General features: G+C 45.9%; 1 protein-coding gene across 1 annotated transcript in view; it reads left to right on the top strand.

Annotated features, from left to right (window-relative positions):
- The first annotated feature begins 8883 nt into the window (after positions 1-8883).
- PRKCH (protein kinase C eta) overlaps positions 8884-18130 on the top strand; it is a 113423-nt gene continuing 104176 nt past the window's right edge. Inside the window, exon 1 of the mRNA XM_009102315.4 lies at positions 8884-9339. Coding sequence (XP_009100563.2) covers positions 8980-9339 — 360 coding nt within the window. The 5' untranslated portion in view covers positions 8884-8979. The remainder of the gene's footprint in view (positions 9340-18130) is intronic.

Here is an 18130-nt window from a genome sequence, read left to right as displayed (position 1 = left end):
AGAATTTCTCAATGCAGAGTGGGAAAGAGCTCTGTGCTCAAGCCTGCACTGGTATTTTCTGGCTGAGTGCACACCCTGATACCAAAGAAGGGAAGAGTTCCCCTGTGGGAACCACCATGGAGTTACCTGACATGCAGGTAACTTTTACTCATAGGTATGCACCAACAGAAATGTTATTTTAAGTAATTAAGAATCTAACAGTCTGACTCAAAGGGTCCTTGGGATGGCATCTTCACATCCCAGAGCTTTGGGCTTTACTGAGGTTTTAAAGATCTCAGTAAAGGTGCACAGAGAGCTTTTTCTCTTCCTCTCAGTGATAATTAAAGCAAAACCACGGAGATACACCCCCTGCACAGCACCTCCCAGAGTGCAGCCCTGCCACAGCACTGTAATCCTGCACTGGGGGTTGTGTTGGGGTTTGATTCTGAACCAAGAGGACAGTTCTTTGTAATGGACTGAAGAATAAAAATCAATATTCCTTAGATAGAATTCAAAGGTTAATAATGCCCAATACTTCCTACATGCTTCTTTTTCTTCTGATCATCCAGTCCAGGTAATTGCTCCCTTCTACCTCTGAGCATCCTTCATCATCATTATATTTTCCATAGTATATTCTCATCAGAGTAATTTTAACTCCATTATTCCTAACCCTTTCCTGCTGCCTTTTCTACTTCCATCTGTACTATAGGTATTGAAGATGATAGATGTTGTTGTTGCTAGAAAAGGTACAGATAAATAGAAATTACTGGTCAATGCCTGCATTTCAGTAGAACAGAGTTCAGCTCTTGAGAAAGAATATGCAGTTCTTGGCAGATGGGATTTTGTTCTACTGAGAAAAAAGAAATTTTATGAGAGACATGGCAGGAAACTGAAAGATCAGGCTGAGTCTTGACTGAAAAAAGAACTTTGAGACTTGTTGATCCTTTGCCAGTGTTAAAAGAGTCAACTCAGTTAAGTATTCTTAGCTAATATAATGAGTCTACAACATGTAGTCATAATAGCCCCATAACATTATTACATTTATTTTTTTTCTCCTCTTTAGTCTGCTTAGTGTTAAACAATGTCTTCTATTGTTTTAGCTCAGCTCATAGCTCAGTCTTTGGAGGACTTAAAAAAATGCAAAGTTAAATTATTCAAGAAATTAACAACACTCTACTTCTAAAGGAATACCATTAATATTAGATAAACATTGCAGAGAGCAAGGACATCTTTACTAGATCAGGCTGCTCAGAGCCCCAGCCAGCCTGACCTTGAGTGCTTCCAGGGATGGGACATCCACAGCTTCTCTGTGTCAGTGTTTAACCACCCTTGTTGTAAAAAAAGTATTTCTTATATCTGATCTAAATTAACCCTCCCTTAGTTTAAAACCATTACTCTTATTGCAACAGGGTCTACTAAAATTTTGTCCTCCCCATTTGTCTTCCACGCTCCCTTTAAGTATTAAAAAGTCTCCCTGGAGCCTTCTCTTCTCCATGTTAAACACCCCCAACTCCCTCAGCCTTCCCTCACAGCAGAGGAGCTCTGAGCAGCTCCACGGCCTCCTCTGGACCATCTCCAGCAGCTCCACATCCTTCCTGTGCTGGGGATCCCAGAGCTGGATGCTGCACTCCAGGTGGGCAAAGACTCTGGGATCTCTTCAGTCTTTGAAGAGTCCTGCTGTTCCTAATGGAAAATCCCAGGATTTATTACGTTCCTCATGGAAAATCCCAGGATTTGTTATGTTCTGAGCTGACCAGAAGCTGAACGAGGCAGAGATGCTCTTTTATTCTACCCCATTTCCAAAAGGTAAAGAGAATGCACACACCTGCCAGTCTGGGGCCATTCCCAGCAAGCCTCTGCTGCTCCAAGGCATAAAGTGCACATCCCTGGGCTTCTTAAATACTTCTGAACTTCTTGTCCAACTGGTTCTGTTGCACAACATGTTAGCACGTGCTGGCTTGGGAAGGAGGGTGGGAAGGAAGTTGTTATCAGAAGCTGATAGGAGGGAAGCTGTACCCCAAGTGCCTTGTTTATAGACAGGAGCAGATAAGGTGACTCATGTCTCTCAGTCCCCAGCACTACAACATCCCCCTGCTCACACCACGTGAGACACAGGCATGAACATACACAAGAGCCTTTAACCTCTGCCCCAGGGATGACAGAAGCACTTTTTAATCCTTGCTTGTACAAACCAGCAGTGTCTTTAGCCTGTTATTAGCAAAATCTCCCACCTTTTCCCCCTTGATACTGGATCCATTGGCTGCCACAGCATCTGAATGGGCTTGCAGGTAGCACTGGGCTGATGTAATTTGACAAAATTTGAGGTCCATGCTTGTCCTCTGACCACTCTGTGTGTAGTCAAACCATGACAAGATCCCATTTCACAAGCCAAACAGGAACAGGGTTGGTGAGGCACCTCCAGTGCAAGGCATTCAGACACTGCATCGTGAATGACTTTATTTGGAGGAGTGTGACCTCTCCTCTTCAGAGGGTTAAGCATCACATGTGCCACCAATACCCTGTGCTGGTTGTGGCCCTATGTGATTGATCCAAGCCCTTAGTGAGCAGGTTGGATCACCTGCACCAGGGGTGCCTTTGTAGGAGAGAACAACTTCAAAAGTGCCACTAATAACTGCAGTGTGCTAGGAAGAGACCAACAGCTCAGAAATGGAGTTATTTCAATACCATTAAATACACCCAACCACACAGAGGGTAAAGCTCAGTCATCTCACATATCTCCACCTCTGGAGTGCTGATAGCTGTCTTGTAACACCAATTGCACCAGCTGGAGTCCAGGAGGTGGTGTTCCCCAAGAGCACTAAGAACACATTTCTGGGGGTCTCCTCCCTCATTTGGGTGCCATGGCACTGCAGGTTGAAGAGCACTGCTCAGACTGCTCCATGAAAGCCACTTCCATGGCAAGCTGCTGCCAGGCCTCATGGCATTTTGACACTGGTGGTGTTTTCCCATTGCTTTGAACTGCAAAAAGGGGAAGAAAGCAGAGAGAAAAGTGGATCAAGGGCCTTCAGCATTCAAAATGTGGAAGGGAAGGGCTTTGATATCTCAGTAATACTGGGCAATATTCCTCACGTGCAGGTATTTGCAAGATTGTGGCTCTAGGCTTATTTGTCAACCACAAGGCCAGAAGAGAACTGTACAATTATCTGGACTAAATGTTAATGAGGGACAGAAAGCATTCCCCCTTAGTTGACACATCAGTCCCCATGAAGAGGAAGTAAAAGACATTTTTAAACTTGAATGTTTTATTTCAGTAGATTAGAAAGAGAAAACCATGAATGAAGCAGAAGATTTTCCAACCTCCAGTATACAGGCTACTGGATCTTTTACTTAAATCTCATTATTCAGCAGATGGGTAGAAGCTGCTGCCCAAGAAACAAATACAGAAAAATCAGGAAAGCAGAGGGCACTGCAGATACCTGGTGCCTCAGAGCTCTGTGGTTTAGAGGAGAGGTTTGCTGGGCTCAGGGGTAGGGGGCTGGCATGTGAACTGAGTGTCCACATAGATGCCTTGAACCCATCTCTGAGCATGTCTGTCATGTTTGGGAACAAGTGAGAAACTGAATTATAAATAATAGAGCAAGACTGCTGGGAAAGAAATAAACCCCAGTAAACCAGAACAATCAGTTTGTTTTCCAGTGTTTCCTGTACAAGTAATAAAATCTAATAACTGAGTTGCTGTTAACAGTTAATGACCACTGCATTTGTTAATGGACCCAGACAAATGAGAGCAGTTTAATACAACAAACAGGCCATTAGCTGTATTAATGGTTGGCTTGCAGGAGTTAGAGCTCTTATAAACTATATTCTGCAGTTTATAATACCAGCACTTTATAAAATGACCTGGTGTTTTCCAAAAAATAAAAAATAATAAGGATCAGGTGAGCTACAATTTAAAACAATTTAGTTTTCCAGAAAATAAAAAATAATAAGGATCAGGTGAGCTACAGTTTAGAAAATCAGTATTCATGGCAAGTAGGAAAAGCTGATATTAGGCTATGATCTCTTTTTCTCTTTTGCACTGGAATAAATCAGGATGAACAGCAAACCGACAAACCAGGCCTGATTCTTCTCTAGCTTAAATGAGTGGCAGGTTTGCTTTTGACTTCAGTGAGTGTTGGATTGATCCTATAATTATTATTATTATTAGAGAGGAATTTGATTTTTTTTTTTTCTCTTCTTCTCCCTAGACCACAAATGATTCCACATATGGGATATTCAGTCTTCAGCAGCTGTCATTGTTTAAAGGTTTAACAAGCAGTCTTATAGAAAGAACTATAAAAGGGAAGTGGTATAAATAGACTAAAATTAATAGAGGAACAAAATAGAGTTAGTTCCTACTTCAATTGCCTCTACAATTCTCCTAATTTTTGTATTTTTATAGTGTATTTAGCTGCAGTTTCAGTTACAAAAAGTCTCACTGGCACTTTTTGCAATGGTAGTTGTGAAAGACAAAATTCTTCCATTGGTTTACAGACTCACTGCTGAATGTAACCAGTGTCTGGTAGAAATTTAATGTGGAGACATTTAAGACTTTGCCCTTAACTTGCCAAATGAGGATGACACTAAATTGTTACAGAATTATAGGTTACTGGGGAAGGGAATAAGACACAGTTTGGTAGGGGGGAAAAATGGAGATTTTTACAGGGTGCATGAAATTTTTGTATATCTGTAGTGTGAGATGAGGCCAGGCTTAAATCATAATGTTACAACAGGACTTGGTCAAGCTCTTTGGTTTTGTTTGTGGATCTGAACTGGAAGTTTTTCAGACAGATTCCCAAAAACATAAGAGGGAAGTTGCATAAACTTATCCTTAAGGTTACTGAGACCTGAAGGAAGAATGCAGGACTAAACTTTGAGAGTTGTTCCCATCTTTGGCCATTCACCCACCTGCAGGGAATGGTGCCTAAGCCAGCTTAAGGAGGTGTCATTCTTCAATTGCTTACTTAGATATGGAAATTACAGTTCAGAGGAGCATAGCATGCTCACTGTGTCCCTCCTAGATCCATCATACCTCAGCCATGCTGTTCCATGTCCTTCCTGTTGATTCCTTTCAGCTGCCAATTTGTGGTTTAAGACGTGCCCGGACCAGGGTTTATCTCATGGTCAGTAGCCACTATTAAGTCTATCCTCCATTAACACCTACTCCTGGATAAGGCTGTTTATATTTCTGGCCTCCATTTTTTGCAAGGAACTCCAAATTATAACTATGCATTCTGTGAAAAGGCATTTGCTTCTCTATGTTTTTTAACCTCTGACCTCAAAACAATTTTAGGTGTCCTCTAGGTCTTGGCTGGGAAATAATGAAAACCCCTTTCTCATTCATACAGCTCATGTGGTTTATGATTGTACAGATCTTGCTCATATTTTCCTCTTCATTCATTCCTTCCCAGACTTAGAAATATCAAGCTAGGCAGTCTCTTTCCTTCACAACCATATTTTGTGCCTTTCATCACCTTTGTCATCTTTTTCTGTGCTTTTCCTAGATCTATTCTGCATTTTTTGAGATGGAGGGAGCTGCAGGCTTGCACACAATAAATGGTATGAGTGTGTTATTTATACAGTGCCTGAGTGACAGTTTTGACATTGCTGTCAGTTGTTTCAAACAATTACCAATAGTCTACTTGTCTTTTTGATTGTTGGTGAGCTTTAAACTGAGGTTTTTTTTCCAGGGGGTTTTCCACTACTACACTAAAGCCTTTTCCTAGAGTGCCAGGTTAATAAGATTGCCTGGAGCCTGGCTTGTTTATGCTGTAATTTACCCATAATTCAGATTGCACAGCCTTTCTGCTTTATTTTCTGTTTGTTGTCACTGCATGTCTCCCACCACTCTCGTACTCAGGCACATCAGGAGATCTTCTCAGTGGGTTCCTTGAACAGCTCTGTGCCATGGGCTGACTGCTCAGGGAACCATCCAGCTTGGCAGGAAGCACTGGGAAGAGCTCAGCCTCCCTGAGCACTGGAGGGCACAGAATGAATCACCCTGCCATGCCTGGAGCCTGATCCCCAAGGTCCTGCTGAGGAAAGGAAGAGAATCCACACTCCTGCAGACCTGGCTGGCCCCCAGAGCTGTGCAAGGAGGATCAATGCAGCCATCACCAGATGGTGCAGCTGCATTCAGCCTTGCAAGGTCATGGTGTGCAGGGATGTTTTGATTCTTGGACGAAAATACCTAACTGGGGATGTTTTTCCACTGCATGGATGTCAGGAGAGTAGGCAGGGTAGGTTCTGACTTCATGTCACTGCTCAGCTCTCTTTGAGAACAGGACATTTGGGCTTTGGCTGGGAGTTCAGAATAGGGGTGTGTTCAGATGCTGTTTGAGATGATCTGTTCCAGACTGGTTTGAGTGGATAAACAAAATTAATTAGATTCACATCATATGAGTCCACAGGATTGATTTTTTTTCCTGCAGCAGCAAACAGGCTTGCACTGCTGTTCACCAGAAATACTTAAAACTGTGGCTCACCTGCTTTTTTCCATGAGTTTTACAGTACTTGCTAGGATTATTTGAAGTCTGGGTAGAGGAATCACATTATCACATGAGATTCCAATGAACCACTGTATAGAAAAAGGTCTTTAAGTCCTCATTCCTATTATGAATGAAATTCCACCATGGCAAAGTACTTTACCTTGTGTGATTAAGCAGAGGAAAGGAGCCTTTAACCATCAGATTTTTGTCTTCTCCCTGTTTCTGACAGTAAATATGTGAGCCAGCCATTACTTCTAACAAGTAGTGCTTGGGGTGACTTTCATCTCTGCCTGCTCAGGAAACTGAGGAAAAGGTCAAGAGAAATTTTGACAGTACTATGGCAGTCTCTGATTGATTCATGTTTATCTCTTAACTTAGTCTTCTAGTGCCAAGCATTCTTCACTGCTATTGAAACAAGCCCTTTGAAAGGGCTCTAAGGAAAGTAAAATCTATATTTGATGATTTGGAATTTACAGAGTGAGTGCTCCAGCCTTTCTAAGGCCTTCAGCCTTATCCTTTGGGTACCCATGCTGGGCGCTTTAAAGTTTAGGCTGTCTTTAAACCTTGTTTGCAGCCCTGAGTGAGTCCTGGTGAAGTTTTCTAAGAGTTCCAGGTTGCCCATGATGGTCAGCATGGATTCTGCCCTGGCTTCAAGGGACAGCTCGTAACTCAGAAGGACAGAAGTGGTGAAAGTACAAAATGACAGATAGTGATCTTCTTGAAAAGGTAAATAGGGGACTTTTTTATTTTATGGTGTCATAAAGAAGTGGTGAATCCAGACATAAAAGCAGTAGCAGATACACAGCTGATACAAGGAAATCTTTATTTCTGACCAGCTCACTGCTGTGGGGATACCAGAATCCAAGAAGGTACAAAGATTAAAACCAGGGAAAATAAAATCACCTAGAATGAACACAGCTAATGCTAAAATGCATTTCAGAAGGAAATCAACAATCAACACAAAAATCCTAAATCTATAAGTCTTTTATGAGAAGAGAGTACTCTGTGTTTACTTGGCCATACCTGCTGTTAAAAGATCTGGAGCCAGTCACTCCTGGAAACAAAATCCCAGAACCTGGGGTGGCAATTTCTAAAACTGAGCCTGTATTCCTCCTCAGGATGAGCTGTCCTAACCAAGCTCAAAAAAATCTTAAAGACTTGTCTTCTCCAGTTAATAGTGACAGAGCAAGGAACTTAGAAGCCTTGCAAGGAAACCTGTCAGAAGTCTGATTTAAGAGTCTACAAGTTTTTCTGGCAGAACAGTTGCTTCCATGTGAGGAGTGATCACATTACTGAACCTGTTCCACCTGCTCTCTCCAGAGGAGGCGATCAGAGACAACCTGCTCGCTCTGATGCTTGGAGGGAGCCTTGGCTTGGTGCTCCTGCGAAACCTGGGAGTTCTAGAAGAACTCAAGGGGGGCAAGCGAGGAAAGGGGATGGGAGGAAACAGAGACAGTCTGCTAGGGAATGTGAAAGATGGCAGAGCTGAGGTAGGAGAAGTGGTCTGGGAAAGAAAAGGAAAAAAAAAAAGAAAGAAACGCATTAAAAAAAAGGCTGCAAGCTGTCAGCTACACTTGGCACCATCCAGCTGAGGTGGGGTCACTCGAAGGACCGCATCTTAGGGAGTGCAACTTAATTCAGATGATGCCGGCTGAACAATGCCACCGGGAAGGCAGGATTTCATTGTTCCCTACCCAGTTCACACCGCTTTGCTCTGAAATCTACAAAGCAATTAAAACTAATTAAATTCCGACTTTATTAAGTGCGATCAAACCCCCGAAGACAATCCACCCTAAAACCAACCCTGCACGCCGAGTGCCAGGCACGTTAATCACCCGCAATTAACCCCCGAGCACATCCTTGTGTTCTCCGCGCACGTTCTCCCGGCGGAGCGATGCAGGGAGGCGGCGCTGCCCAGGGCGAGGTGCGGGGGCAGCGCTGCTCCGGGTCGCTCCGGTCCCCGTGCAGCCGCCGTGGGGCCGCCGGTCCGAGCGGCGGGCGCAGCCCCAGCCCTTCCAGGGAGGCGCTGAACGGGGAGCCCCGGGGGTTGGAGTCCCTCGGGGGTGTCCCTGATCTTGCCCCCGGGGCTGTGTCCCCTCTCAGGGCAGGGCAGCGGCCGCTCCTCACCCCACGCCGGGGGCTGCGGGCCGCACCTCGGCAGCGCAGCGCCGGGCCGGGCCGGGCCGTGCGCTCCACGCCCGTCCCCGCCCTCACGGCGCGGCCCCGCGGCTCCTCCCCGCCCGCCGCCGCCGCCCCACGCCCAGGTGTCCCCGAGCCGGATCGCGCAGCTCCCCCGCGGCTGGAGCAGCCCGGGCCGGGCGGCGGGGGCGGGCGGGGCGGTTCCGGAGCCCCGGCAGAGGCAGAGCTCGGGGGCGGGCGCGGTGGCGCCGCCCGGCCCCCTGAGGAGGCGCGGCGGGGCTGCGCCGGGCCGGCAGGAGAGGCTGGGTGCCTCGCCCGGCGGGAGCGGGCTCTGGCTCTCCTCCCGGCTCCCGGGCGCCCCGGGGGCGCGGCCATGTCCGGAGCCATGAAGTTCAGCGGGTACCTGAAGGTGCGGATCGGGGAGGCGGTAGGGCTGCAGCCCACCCGCTGGTCCCTCCGGCACTCGCTCTTCCGCAAAGGCTACCAGCTCCTGGACCCCTATGTCACCGTCAGCGTGGACCAGATGCGCGTGGGGCAGACGAGCACCAAGCAGAAGACCAACAAACCCACCTACAACGAGGAGTTCTCGGCCACGGTCACCGACGGCCATCAGATCGAGCTCTCCGTCTTCCACGACACCCCCATCGGCTACGATGACTTCGTGGCCAACTGCACCTTGCACTTCCAGGACCTGCTGCGCTCCGCCGCCCCCAGCGACACCTTCGAGGGCTGGGTGAGTACCCGTCCGGAGGAGAAGCTGGGAGAGCTCCTCTGGGAATGAATGAAGGGCACTCGCGGGGCCGGGGCTTGTCCTTGCATGTCTGTGCCGCAGACACGCAGCCCGGTGTGTGTCTGCAGGTACACAGGTGTGTTCCTTCACGCATCTGTTTGTGTCCCTCTGCCTCGCATATGCTCAGGCTGCTGTTCCTTAGGACCCTGAGGACCCTCAGCTGTCGTAGCTTGAGGGTGAGGACGCTGTAGTGGAGGGCTGTGAAGTCTCTCCTCGTGTTTGTAAATGAACGGAGACAAGACATGTAGTACATAACTTGCAAACGACACCAGCAAATTCACACAAAGGTGTTCCTCCCTCCTTTTGCTCAGCACACAGAGGCGCCCTTGGAGACTCAAATACCTGTGTTGGATGTATTTCTGACCAGCTCTACACATGCTTGCACAATAGTTTGATGTGTGCATGTGGATTTCTTTGACTTCTTAGCAGAATGGCAGGACTAGTCTTGTGTCTGTTATGTACACCGCTGCTCGGGGTCAGTGCAGTTTCACTCTGAGCTAATTCTAGGTTATTTTCAGGTAAATGTCACTTGTATGCAGCTCAGAGAACCTCATTTATGGATTATTCCTGATGGTGTCAGAAACAGTACCGTCTCTAAAGTTGTACCTTTGTTTCCAGTCTTGTAAAGGAGGATGAGGTGACTGCATTGATCCAGACAGTTTGTTGGTAAGAGTTAGTTTAATAAAAAAAGGCATTTATTCTGAGTAGAGAAGGCACAGAAGAGCTGAGAATGTTCAAGGCTGTGACAGGTATAAACTTTTTGAGGCCAAGAAGTTCAGGATATGTGGTCAGATAACCACCACAATAAAACCAGATGTTGAGGCTGACAGTGTAGAGAACAGATAAACATCTTGATCCTATCACAGGGGAGGATGCTGGGACTTTCTGCTCTCAGCCAGTGTCTGTGGCTGAGGTGTGATGCTACACCTTTGGGGTGATAACAGGCAATGATTAATAAATGTATATTGGGGCCATTTAGTTAGGTACCTTATGGATAGGGGTGAGGTTTGTGCAGTGGAGGTGTTCTCTCTCAGACAGTCCCTGATGCATTTTTTGGGTCAGACAGTCCCAGCCTGTCTGAGAGAGAACCAATGGCTTGGCTGAGGTGTTGCTCCTGACAGCCCAGCCAGAGCTGAGGGCACGGGGTTTGCCTGCTTGATGCATGCCCAGCTTCCCAGGCTACCTGTGCCCCTGGAAAGTATCTGCTTTGCTCCTGGGATTTGTGCTAAACCAGGTTGAAACATAGAACAGACCCCCACGGGCAAGGCAGAGGAGTGAGCTATGTGGTTTTGAGGGTTTTTCTTGATGTTTGAGTTGCTATTGAGAGAAGCCCAGTTCTATAAGGAAGCTGGAGTCCTGGTCACATTGGAGCTGGTGACATGTGGGGTGGGACTGCCCTGCTGCAAAGGTGGTGGCCTTATTTACATTACTAAAATACCTCTCATAATACTGCTGCAGGTGTGGATGCACGTACATTTCTTCCACTTAGTCCATCCTGCAGTGCTGATTTTTAGGGCAGATGCAGAATGTGGCCTGAAATACTCATCTGGTGGTGAGGGAAAAGTTTCTAATCCTTGCAGGATAGACACGTGTTTTATGAACTCCTGTACCTGTGAGCTGATGGGTGCAATGGGGTGGGAAATCAGTGAATTCTTTTAACTGAATTGATGTGAACTGATCTTATAACTGGGCATGTAGACAGAGGCTAAGAGCTGCTGCTCTCCCTTTAAATTAATGTCTGAAACTTACAGCTGGGGTGGATTTAGTGGGGAATGAGCAAATGTTTGCCTTCTGTTGCCTTTCTCTCTCCCCTCCCTTCTGATTTGCTTTGTTAGCATCTCGCATAGCGTGCAGCCTGGATCACATGATGACAGGGAACAGCATCTTGCCCTGATAATTTAATATGTCTTGATAAATCCAGCAAGGCTGTCACGGGAGTTTGTGTAATCAGAAGGAGAGGAAATGCTGGTTTGTACTTACCCAAGGTCTATGAGCTGCTGGCATAGTGTGAAACACCACAAGGAAATGTAGATGATTTGAAACACCTCCACTCCAAAGCCCTTCATTTCTGTCCTTTTTCCATCCCCAAAATAAAAGCCCAGATAGGCAACTAAGGAGTGAATTGAGTGAGAGGAAAACCTGGCTTATGCTTACTTGGCTGTGCACAATTTTTCATTTTGATTTGAAATAGAACTTTTATGTTCAGTTTTCAGAGACAGGTAAAACAGTATTTTGGTAAAATCCAAGTGATTAATAACAGGCAAACAGGGAAGTTGGCTGCTTCTGCTCCCTTAGCTCTCCTCCTGAGAGGAAGCTGTCAGGAATTACCATGGCAGTCTTGGTGTCAGCTCTCAGGCTCATGCTGCTCTGTTTATAAAAATGGATTTTTTTCCTGCTGGGAAAAAAAAAAAAAAAAAGAAAAAAGCGATTAGTTGTAACATTGGTCAGCACCTTTTGTGAGAACTGTAGGAAGTTTCAGTGAGAGGCAAGGAGGAGCAGTTGGTGTGTAAGAGTTGGTGCTTCCCAGATGACTGCAGGTACATCACTGCAATTATGACCTGAACACTTATGCAGATGAGTAAGTGTATGGACATGAGCTGTCTCATCAGTAATGCTTATACACCTGAGTCATCCCACTGGGTGCTGGGGCAGTGTTCTCTATTCATGGTTTGCTTTAGAATTCATGTTTCAGAGACTTCGAAACTGACCCTTTTCCTTCTAACCATTTGGGTTGTTCTCCAAAGTCTTTCTAGTAAAGACATTAGCATGGTCCGGATATCTTCTAATTTGCGTGTTAGTTGTTACACACATTTGACTAATTTTCCACTGATCAAATTTACAAGAGCTTATTAACTTCCAAGATCCTTCTTGCTGTTTCCCCTTTCTTATATTGACTTGTCAGGTTTCAGCAAAGTAGTTTTTATTAACATTGTCAATTAAATGCCATCGTGCCTTCAGTGTGCTGTAACGCAGTCACAGCTGAGCACCATCTCCCCAGTGCCATGTTCTGTCTCTGGTAGCCATTTACCTGTGTGGGTGTGAGGTTGTGCAAACCTGAATGGTTGCATTTTACCCAGGTGTGCATGACCAGGTGCAGGGAGGGAGCTGAGCTGCCTGCTCTCTGGAGCTGTTTGCTGAGATTTACATCGGGGTTGAAACTTGCCTCTTGAAAGCATTTCATTTTGCACTAGCCTGTGCTAGGATCTTTTTACTTGACATATGCACCTTTGAAAAGTATTATCTCCTCTTTGACTGTCTCTGAGTGCAGTATAGAAAGCGGTCATATATCAGTGAAAGAAATTGAGTACTCAGTGTAGTTGAAATGGGAGATGTTTACAATACCTAGGATTATTCCTGAGTTTTATGTAGTAGCCAAAGTAATTTTTAACCTTGGGGAAACACTCTTTACAGATACTGAATGACATTGTTACAAGGGAATTATTTAAGCATGATTGTAAAAATTGTTAGTCCCTGGGTGGAGATGCCATAATTTGTAAGACTTTAACAAGGAGTAGACATTTAAACCTTGATCTTGAAGTAGCAGATCATGAGAGTACACCGAAGGAAATCACATAACAGATGGGCTATAAGATTAGTGAGCCAGTCACAACTTCCTGATGAGTTTGTTGCTCGTGTGCAGGAAGAGATTAAGGCAATTCTTGTGTGTTCCTTCACTTCAGCTCTTTTGCCTGTATCCTTCCCCTTTTTTTTTCCTTAATTGTTTTACCCATGGTCACATACAATTGTATTTGTTGAATGTGAAGTCCAAAATTTGAAAGATAAGTCATTTTCTCTCCAGAGCCTCATGGCCATGGCAGAGGCAGGGTGCTGCAGGTCACATATAACATGGTTGCTGCTTCTCTTGGCTCCTGCTCGACTCCAGAGTTCTTCAGGTGGGCAAAAGTTGCTTCAGGAAATCAAAATCCTTTATAGCTCTTGACAGAGAATTTTGTGGTGCAGTATTTTGTGTCTGCCCAACTCTGCAGAGATAAATTAAGCTTGTAGAGGTGGAATAAGTGGTGCCTCCATCCACAGGGCAGGAGCAGGCTGTGGTGAAGTCCGTTTGACTTCTGTTTCCATGCACACAACATGTGCATGGAAACAAAGTGCATGCACATGATATACAAAGTGCAGATCTCTGATCTCTGTGAAGGTCACAATGCATATTATTTAGGCTTGAGTAAACTGAGCTCCTTCCCTAACTTTTTAGAAGCCTTGTTTCTGTAATTGTTATTACTGATATGCAGTTACTGTATTGCATGGGACTCCTGGAGAGAAACACCTACTGCAGAAGGTAAGATAGGTCTGAAAGCTATTGGAATTTCAGCTTTTCTTTCTTTCCTTTAGCATAAATTTGTCCTTTGGCCCTATGAACAGATCCCCTCAAAATGCCAACAGACACCCATGCACCATGACTTACCTGTGAGTGCCCTGCAGCCTAAAACTAAGTGATAACTAAGGGAAAAATTGTTGCTATTTGTCAGGTGTTTAATAGTCTGTGGGGGTGTGATGCTAAAAACAGTTCTGATCGAGTCAGATGAGACAGCTGACTGTCACAAAGAGCTGTACACGTACTGCCCTGTTTCAGCATCAGAACTTGAGGTATTTGGAGTCCTGTTTCTTGCTCCTCCCTAATAAAAGGCCTGGCTGGCAGCTGTGAGAATCCTTGGAGAGCATGGGCACTTTGCTTGAGAGTGTTTGGCTGGGAAGATTTGACCCAAGCATGAGAAGAGCCAGTTTCCAGTGGCTGGGGCCAGTAGGGAGGTGTGGGACTGGAGTTCATGTCCTGGCTTTGAACTGAGTGGCAGCAAGATGTGGGTTTGGCTCTCAAGGTTTTCTGGGGGGCAGCAATATGGGCAGTGAAGTGACAGTGTTCCTGTCACCCTCAAAGATTCTGTCACTGCATTCATCAGGGACTGTGGCTGAGGTGGAGTGGGGGAGATTCTGTGCCTGGGGCAGAGCCAGAATTGCAGGAGTGCAGGACAAGGCAGGACAGAGTCCAGGCAATCAGGTGCTGCAGTGACCTGGAGGGAAATGGTCACATGGGTAGTGAGTACCCTTTGGGTACTCTTGCCACCAAGAGCAGTGGCAGTCACCTTGAGGTGACTGGAATGATGTACTGGAGTACTGCATCCATTTCCCCAATAAAAGAGGAACATGGGCTTTCTGGATGGAGTCCAGAGGAGGCCATGAAGATGCTCAAAGGGCTGGGGCACCTCTGCTATGAGGATAGGCTGAGAGAGTTGGAGTTTTTCAGCTTGGAGAAGGCAAAAGGGAGGCCTTACAGCACCTTCCAGTGCCTAAAGGGGCTAAAATATAGCTGGGGAAGGATTTTTGACAAAGGCATGGAGAGACAGCACAAGAGTAATGGCTTTAAAGTGATAGAAGAGAGATTTAGATTGGATGTAAGGAAGAAGTTTTTGACAATGAGGGTGGCACGGGTTCCCCAGAGAAGCTGTGGATGCCCCATCCTGTTCAGTGTTCAAGACCAGGCTGGATTTGGCTTGGAGCAACCTGGTCTGGTGGAAGGTGCATGGCAGAGGGTATGGAATGAGGTAGTCTTTAAGGTCCCTTGTGTTCTGGGATTCTATCAAGCCTTTGTTGGTGTGGTTGGCTGGAGTGGGGGGCTGACTTGGATGCCAGGGGTACCTTTACATTGCTGCTGATGCTGAACCAGTTGAAAGCCCTGCTTGGAGGGAGAAGAGGCAGCCAAGGGCTGATACCCACATTGCCTTTGGTCATGTTAGAAGCTCTTGAGAAGATGTTTGCAGACCTGCACCCACAGCCCTGGGAGTGCTTTTTGCAGAGAGGCTGTGAGGAGGAGGAGGAGGGGGCAGCAGGGTGACCGCAGCACCAATGAGCCCAGCACCCCAGGAAGCTCTGTCCCCAGCCCAGCACCCTGCTGGCCCCACTTCACCCTGTTGGTGGTTTATATTTATTTTCCCCAGGTCTTTTAGTAAAGCACATTTCACCCAGGCTGTCAGAGGCTTTTTGTTTGGAGTATTTTCTGAGTAATGATTTGGTTTCTGGCTATTTTGAGCTTATAGGCAATAAACTCTGCAGAGCAGATCGTCAAGGGGGCCATTTGAGCTATTGAAATGCCATTAGAAAGTCTACTGATTTACAGGGTAATTCAATATGAAAAACATATCCCTTACTGAAGTGAATAAGACTCCCACCCTTTCTTCACAAACTATCGAGACTCCTTTGATGTTTTAGGCTTTAGCTATTGTGCTTTGCGAATACAGCCAGGAAATTGGGGGCCTTTTGTGTAACCATGGAGAAAAAGATGAACAGCAGAGTTGCCACATGAAATGAGTTACTGGCAGCTTTTATAAGGATTCTGGATCAGCCATTGCACCTTCTTGCCTCCCAGATTTCATCCTATTTAAGCATGCAGTTAAGACATGTCAGACCATGCTGCAAATTTAATTTCTTCTGGAGACAATGAGCAATCTTTGCTCTGATTGCTTGCTCCACCCCTGTGCTATTTGTAGGGCCGTGCTGGACCCAGGCTGGAGTCATGGATAACTAACCTGGCGCCGTGTCCTGGTGGAGATCACCACGTGGCTGTTCCTCTCTCAAGCCATGCCCTTCTGCTGGCTGCTTGTGAGGGAAAGTCCTGCTTTATAATAATGATATCAAAGATAAATGTGTATCTGGAACAAAGAGCATCCAGAAGTGTCCCATTAACATGGCTAAGCCACTTAGGGTAAGCCAGACAAACAACTGTATTTCTGCAATGCCAATGATATTTTTGTATGCTTTGATATCATGAGATGTTCTCATCACTTAGGGAGGTCAATTGCTGAGGAAACCATCCTGCTTTAATTTAGGAGCCAGCACCACAAGCAGATGTGAGCCAGCTTTTGTTGCTTTTGAGCAATGCTGCGTGGGAACAAGCATCCCTCAGCAACTCCTATGCTCTTGATATCCAGTGTCCGTCCTAGGCCCAAGGTGATGGAAAAAATTGCTTTTTCACTGCCCCTGCAAGACCTTTTGTGCCCTTGTTGTGCTAGACCAGAGGCATCCAATCAATGTCAGATCTATCCCGCAGGCTGCCGGAGCCATCTGACCGGCTGATGGCCCCGCTCCCCGCGCTGCTCTGTCCTGGGGCTCCTCCAATGTGGGGCAGGTTGCAGGCAGAAGAGTTTTTCTGGTAACTGCCAGGGTTTTTTTTTTGGCTGGTCTTCCTTGTGAGACCCACTGCATCCCCAGGAAGCCTTGTGCTCTCCAGACCACCGGTGTGCTCTGTCCTGATGGAGAGATGCAGCCCTCAAGACAGAGACAGGATGCCTGTGACCTGTGTGACAAATGGATGTCACACCCTGGGCTGACTCCTCTGAGTGCCACATTGCAAAGCAATTAAGCCCATCCTGGGGAAGATGCTGTCCTGGGCTACAAAGCCACAGAGCTTTTGGGATGTCAGGTCTGGGATAAGGTTTTTGTTTGCTGGCTGGACATCTGTGGCTCTGGCTGGGAATTTCTGTGCTCCATCCTGTGGTGTGGAGCTGCCCTTTGGATCAGCACAGCTCACACAGAACTGAAACCCAGCTGCTGTGACTGTGCTTACCCAGGAGCTTTGCCAGTACAAGAAAATGTTGGCAGGGGAAGAAGGAGGGAGGGAGGTATGAATCTGTTAGATGACATTACATATAAGAGTTTTTTCTTGGTGTTCACCTGCCCAGTTTCGTAAGTTTTGAGTTCTGTGAGTGAGTTGGTTGTATTTGTGTCAGTGATACAATGGCAGCTCTCCAGACTCCTTCCAGGAGGGATCTCCTTTCTGTGGAACAGATAGGAGATGAAGTATTGGTGTAGAAGTACAAGCTGGGCAGCTTTGGTAGCTGACTTCAGTTTGTGAAATGGGAGATGGAATAAATAATCTATTTTTTTAATCAACATGACAACGCTATTTAGGCCTTAGTGAAATTTCTCTCTTATTTTTATTTTTTGACTTTTTTTTTTTTGCAGTACAGATATTTCTGTCCAAATGGGGAGAGGAGGAAAATGCATCCATGCAGGACACATTTCTAAATGTGTGATTTGCTGTATGAGTGTTGCATGTCTGCTGTATGTTTAAAAAAAGATCAGTGCAATCATGTGCAGTGTGAAATCACTTAACAGATCAGTAGAGCCCAGTAATCTCTCAAAATGAGGCAGTAAGGGACAGGATATGAGAAATAGGCTGTGTGTCTCTGCTGTCCTAGGACTTTACATTTAATAGTAAGAATCACAGTGACAGATTGTCTGATAATGTGCATCCAGGGGCTGAGGAGAGGTTTGAGTTGGTACCTCCATATCTGACACTGCAGTGTTTTTCCTGCCTTTCTCTCATATATTCTATGTTAGCCATTCTCAGAGACAGGATTTTGACTTGCCAGCTGGTCGCATTTGGTGTGAAAAAGCAGCTCACACCTCTCTACAGCACCTCTGGTTTCTAGCTCTCTCTCGCTCTCTGGCCCGCTCTGTGGTTTCTGTTTTGCCTTTGCTTGTTTCTTTTTTTTTTTAATTCCTTATCTGCATTTTAGCATAGCACGGTCTTTTGCATTTTTTCTCATGAGTACATTTAATTTTACTCTGTCATGTAAGCAAGACATCCCTTGGAAATTAAATTCTTCATGTACATCTTCACTTGCTAAATTTAGTGTCTTAAGCCTCCTATGATAGCAGTGGCATCTTAGTTTGGGAATCCTTTTGTCATTTTTGGATAGAAAAATGTTTGCCATCCTTCACA

Source organism: Serinus canaria, chromosome 5, assembly GCF_022539315.1.
Source record: "Serinus canaria isolate serCan28SL12 chromosome 5, serCan2020, whole genome shotgun sequence".
NCBI lineage: Eukaryota > Metazoa > Chordata > Aves > Passeriformes > Fringillidae > Serinus > Serinus canaria.
Note: the sequence above shows the minus strand (reverse complement) of the source record. Positions and strands in the feature narration are given on the sequence as shown.